Below are 6342 nucleotides of genomic sequence, written 5' to 3'. Positions count from 1 at the left end.
ATGCCTCTCTAACATTCTCTGCATGTCAACCCTGCACGTGTGACGGTTCCGATCTACGCGCATGTGCCTCGTCTGCAGTCAGGGGGTTTGACCCCCGCAAACCTTTTTTTATTTAAGAGCAAGACGGTTGTCTCTATTTAACCGCCAGGCCTGGCATGAACCGTCCTCCAACTTCCACGCCCCCAATAACAACACCCTCCCGCCACGCCCCCCCACCTTTCCCACTTTTTCACCGAAGCGTTTTGTGCCAGAGGTCGAAGCAGGGCACCACGTGCAGACGCACGTACTTGTGGCCCCCGCCGCCGGAGGTGCACTCCAGGCACCCGTAGACGGTCTCGCGCTTCTGGTTGCCCATGCCGCAGAGCGCGCACGGCCCCTTGGGGATGTTGTGGTTGAGCAGGTTGACGCGGGCGTGCGCGCCGCCGTCCTCGCGGCCGCCATACGTGGACGACAGGTCGGTCATGCTGGCCGCCTTCTCGTAGTAGTCGGTGACGACATCGTCCATGTAGGTGTCGGAGTGCGTCAGCTCCTGGAACGTCTGGTCGTCTGCCCCGGGGGAGGGGAGGGGAGGGAGGGGAGAGGAGTGAGTTAGTGAGCGGAGGGAGCTTTAGCATGGTTGGTTGTTGTTGATGTTGCTATAATTATTGCTATTGTTGTGGCGTATGACTTTTTTTGCCTATTTTTCTTTTGTTTTTTTATTGTTGTTAAGATATTTTTGGGGGTTTTCTGCCTTTATTAATAGGACATAGTGGAGATAGACAGGAAACAGGGAGAGAGAGACAAGGAATGACACGCAGTAAAGGTCATGGGGATCCAGGACATAGTCGCTGTCAGGCATGCGCATATGTGGTATGCTGCGCCTGGACCGCTAGGCCAGTGGGCGCCCCAGTTTACACCCCTTTAATGATCATTTATCCCTGCCACAATAGTGGCCCTTAGAGGTTGTGGTCCGCCTATACTTAGTTGTCAGGAGGTGCACGCACATCTCAAACAAATTACATAAACTGAAGAGAATTTGTGTGTGTGTGTGTGTGTGTGTGTGTGTGTGTGTGTGCGTGCGTGCGTGCGTGCGTGCGTGCGTGCGTGCGTGCGTGCGTGCGTCTGTGCGGGTCATAAGCAGATGCAGTACCATACCTGCCCTGAAGGGGTTGCCGTAGACGATCCCGGAGAAGAAGCGTCGAAGGCGACCCATGGAGAACCGGCCGATGAAACCTCCCAGCTGCTTCCTGATCTGTTGCTTCTCGAAGCCTCCGCACGACTCTGGAGCAACGCAGATGTCTGACGGGACAAGTATACTCATTACTCACATGTTTTACTCAAGTAAAAGCAGCGGTGGAAAGTAGCTAAGTACATTTACTTAAGTGCTGTACTTAAGTACAATTGTGTGGTATTTGTGCTTTACTTGAGTATTTCCAATTTCCAATGCTTTTACCTCTACTCCACTACATCTCAGAGGCAAATATTGTACTTTTACTCCACTACATTTATTTGAAAACTTGTGTTACTATAGTTACTTTGATTAATATTACAAAACATACGTTCACCACTTCAGCCCTATACACATTTCGGCCATTTGAAAATAGCCGATCTACAAGCTCACAATGCATCGCTTCGCATGTTCCCTAATCTCCACCCACCCAACCAACCAGGCCAATTAATCATTGATTTTAGTTCATAGCGTGGTGGTAAAAGCCATCTCTCCATTACCCAGGGTGCACTACGGCCGTTAGCAACGCACTGCCACACACTTACAGTGTTACACACCTGCCACCTGCCACCTGCCCATAACCCCCCCTCACACACAGCAATACGTGTGTGTGTGTGTGTGTGTGTGTGTGTGTGTGTGTGTGTGTGTGTGTGTGTGTGTGTGTGTGTGTGTGTGTGTGAGTGTGAGTGTGAGTGTGCGCGTGCGGTGCGTGCGTGCGTGCGTGCGTGCGTGCGTGCGTGCGTGCGTGCGTGCGTGCGTGCGTGCGTGCGTGCATACCGAGTCTCCCGTCCATCCGCACGAACAGCTCACAGATGCTGAAGGCGATGGTGGTGTGAGCAGGGATGACTATGGACTTGTCTCGACCCCTGGGGTTGTTGCGTCCGTCGTCAATCTGAAACTGCAGAGTGGTGGACATTCCCATTTAGTTTCAGTCAGTCTTTTGAATAAGATGTCATTTTAGTTTAAGTCATATTTTCGTTCATCTGAAATGTTTCAGTTTTAATTTTAGTCGACTAAACGTACAGTTGATTTTGTCTACAAAAATGTATATTGGCGATGTATACATCGTAGATCTGCTATTTTCAGAGCACAACCAAACATAAAATTACTTGTATTTTAGTTCTACTGGATCTCTCTAGTTTTTTTTATTTTTTACGAAATTGTCTGTATATTTAGTCTTGTCCTATAGTCATCACAGCTTCGTTTTATTTAATTGTCGTCAGTTACAAAAAGGTTTTTCGTCATAGTTTTAGTCGATGAAATGAACACTGCTGCAGAGCGGGCCGTTATTTCCCCCTCTAATACGAGGCTAATGGGGAGTCAGGTGTCAAAGATGTCTCGTTAATATATGTATGTGTGTGTGTGTGTGTGTGTGTGTGTGTGTGTGTGTGTGTGTGTGTGTGTGTGTGTGTGTGTGGGGAGGAGAGAGAGAGATGGGGGCAGTGAGTGCATGCGTGCGTGTGTGCGCTCACCCTCATAGTAGTGCCCCTGACACCAGCGTGCACGGTGAGCGAGCACTGGCGTGTGGTGCGGATGCTCTCCATGACGATACACAGGATGCTCCGCCCACTCTCCCTGGACTGACGAATCAGACAGTGATCCATGTCCACCTTTCTACCAATCAGAATAAGAAGAAGCTATTTACTATCCCCAGGGAGTTCCAGGGAGTCCCAGCTAAATGATAGTTTGGAACCAAATGGACCCTTATGGGTCTGTAACTCTGAGAGTGTACAAAGGAACCAAATGGACCCTAACAGGTCCATTTGGTTCCATTTGTATACACTCTCAGAGTTACATTAACATTGATTTTACAATATAAATTGGGGTCCCAGAGATAGAAATACCATTAAATGAGGGACTGTAGACTAATATGCATGTCAAACTGGGGGTCCTTGAAATTAAACGGGTTGAGAATCACTGCTAGAGCTGTAAAAATCTTCTCTTATGGGGGGGTCCTTGGCATATCAATACTTTTCTACTCCACTACACCTCAGAGGCAAATATTGTAAACTTTAGTTACGAGTTATAGTTTGTAGATTTTGATTATTATCACAAAACATACCCTACTTATCATCCCTATATACATTTCGGCCATTTGAATATAGCCGATCTACAAGCTCACAATGCATCCCAGAGCCACAGTCTATCTAAGAAATAACTTCAATGCAGCGTGTAATCATAATACTGTACGTCATTCATCTATTCCTGGCATGAGTCAAGCTCATTGAAACACGACAGCGCTGACACCGTTACTGTAATGCCCCTGGTGTCCTTCTTCCCCGACGATGACGTGAATAATTCATCAAAAAATAGATCATTTTTCTTGATCATTAAAAAAACATCATCACAGCACAGGACTGGCTGTCGCCGCAGCTTACAGTATAGCCAATTAGCCTTAAGTGATGGAGGTATACTGTATGCTCAGATGAACAACACCAGAGACACACAGCTGCTGTGTTCACACGGGCAGATGCAAAGACACAAAGATGCAAAGCTACACAGTGTATTTGTAGCTGTTGTAGCTTAGGCAGCGACTAGTGTCGGATTTGCTTCGTAGCTTCACGTCGCTGGCTTCCATTGACAATGAATGGTAGACTGCGTCGTTTACGTCTGCCCGCGTGAACGCAACATAAGACCAGCATCAGATCGGGCAGATAATACGTTTTCGTCTGACTGCAGGGTTGACCCTGCAGAAGCTGGTGTACCAGTGTTCAGTTTGTCGACTAAAACTATGATAGCCCTGGTATATACTGTATCTCTGCTGAAATTGAAATGAAATTCTGGAAATGAAAAAAGAAAAAAAAACATCGAGCTCAAGTGGAGTTTTTAACTTTTCATTGGTTCTATATTTTTTAACCAACACACAAACGGGTGTTCAATAGCACTGATTTATGAAAAGAAGAAGAAGGCTAAACGGGTAGTTATTAGTTGGCAGACAGATTGAGGATCCAATGGAGTTAGGAGGTTTTCGCAAAAAGTATTTTTAATATTTTTGATTGGTTCAATTATTGTTTATTTTAACCAACACACAGACATAAAGGTGTTCAATGGCAAAAAAAAGAAAAGCAAAAAAAATCTCTATACAAAAAATAGAGTTTTGGAGGTATGGACTCCTATGGAGGTGGTTTCTGCCGGACAGTGATGAAATAAGAATCTAATTTAAAATTTCCAATATTAAAATCTATGTGTGAATACACAGTATGTACAGTATGTCTAGTACATATTATGGTACCTACCTGGAGTTGAGCTCCCGCAGTAGGATGGGCACCTCCACCTCGTGCTTGGTGACGATCCCGAAGGAGGCTTTGACGGCCACAGAGTCCGAACCGTCGATGTTGAAGCCCACGTCGTGGATCAGATGGTTCCCCAGTTTACCGTTCACCGCCACGTCCGATTTATCTTCATAGTTCAGGAGCTGATACGAGGACACGCCTGGTGGAGAAAATACAAATTCAACGGGCTCTGTGCACACATGCCCTTTTGGAAAGGGCCGACGGGCACGTACCGGTCTAGTTGGAGACAATGTGGGGTTCAGTGTCTTGCCCAAGGACACTTGTGTGGACAGGAGGAGCCGGGATTCAAACTGCTGACCCACAGATCATTGGATCATGAAAATCTACAAATTAACAACTGATGTTGTCAAACAATTTATTGTAGTGAAGTAAAAGTACAATATTTTACTCAGAGATGTAGTGGAGTAGAAGTAAAAGTACTGAAAATTGGAAATACTTACTAAACGTAATAAAATTGTACTTACTTTAGCACTTTTCAAAACAAGACATATACAAAGTGCTGAACAGCAACTGAGCATAAAATATATAAATACAATAAGCAAAACAAGTTTAAAAGCCTATTATACCCCAATTTCTCTCCCCCTTTCCTGTGTACTGTTTGTTTACTATCAATAAAGGCATAAAACACCCCAAAACAAATCTTTAAAAAAAGCCTATTATATATTATTATATAGGGAATAGCAGTTGACGAAAATTCTGTCAAGCAATAAGACACATTTTAAGAGACTAAGAGGAGACCAAAATAAATACAATAGTCCATATGACACACAGTTTAAGTACAGACATGTGCCCACATCAATAAACAAACAAATATATGAAAACCACACGGACAAATCAATACAGGAAGACAGGAACTCCCACAGTTTGCTATTACGATGTTAGACTAAGGTGAAACATAACAAGTCATAATCAACTGTACCCTTGTAGCCTAAAACTAACCAAATTCTATGGCCACATTTTGATCAACATATAATGTCAAACTATCACTCTATAGGCCAGTGGTTCCGGGGACCACCAGCGATCCTTGAGAGGGTTCCAGGTGGTCCCCAGCTAAATTATGGAGAGTATACAAATGGATCCTTGTAGATCTTACTCTTGGGAGTATAAAATTAAACCAAAAAATGGACCCTTCGCCATTTGGTTTAGCCATTATTGCGCCATTATTGTTAAACATCTGCATTCTTAATTTACATGAAGTCTACACAATTAGAGAATGTTATTTTCATCAACGTTTGCCTGTTATCTCTCTGACACCATGCAGATACAGAATTGAATTGTGGACAAAATGTTATCCAAAGATAACAAAATATTCTAGGTTTAGGTTTTGATAGGCAAAATCCCATCAAATGGTGGTCCGTGGCTCATATGCCGAATAAATAACGGACCTTTTGATATGAAAAAGGTTGAAAACTAGAGATGCGCGATAGCTTATTGAAATTATGACCGATACCCGAATACCCGATCTCTGATTAATTGCAGGGCCATATCAACCGATACAGATGAGTACACAAATTAAATGTAGAATTTAGCCGTCGACGGTCACATTATTATTACGCCGGTTTTGAGACCGATCCGATACCGGTATATGGTATTTTTATGGCCGATACGATCACACATTATTACTGTACCCGCGGTGATCTCCTTCTCGCCAACCAGTATGTCCTTGAGGGAGAAGGCGGTGCTGGCGTACTTGATCTTCTTCCAGAAGTGCTTCCTCCTCCTGCGCCGGGTGACCAGGCTGAGGGGCTGGTAGTGGTCCGCCTCGCTCAGGCTGGGCACGGGGATCAGCCGGCCCGTGTCGCCCACCTGCTTCACAAAGTTCTTAGTCGCTGCGGCAAACAT

General features: G+C 44.9%; 1 protein-coding gene across 1 annotated transcript; it reads right to left on the bottom strand.

Moving 5' to 3' along the window:
- Positions 1–229: 229 nt before the first annotated feature.
- Positions 230–6342, bottom strand: pjvk (pejvakin; the record flags this gene model as incomplete). The annotated part of the gene is made up of 6 exons (XM_079495433.1): positions 230–546; positions 1135–1278; positions 1985–2105; positions 2680–2821; positions 4444–4639; positions 6129–6342. The coding sequence occupies 6 exons, from the start codon at positions 6340–6342 to the stop codon at positions 230–232; spliced, it is 1134 nt and encodes a 377-aa protein (XP_079351559.1).

The sequence above is a fragment of the Electrona antarctica genome (genome assembly GCF_951216825.1).
Source record: "Electrona antarctica genome assembly, chromosome: 24".
Lineage (NCBI taxonomy): Eukaryota > Metazoa > Chordata > Actinopteri > Myctophiformes > Myctophidae > Electrona > Electrona antarctica.
The sequence above is the reverse complement of the archived record's forward strand: the minus strand, read 5'-3'. Positions and strand labels throughout refer to the sequence as shown.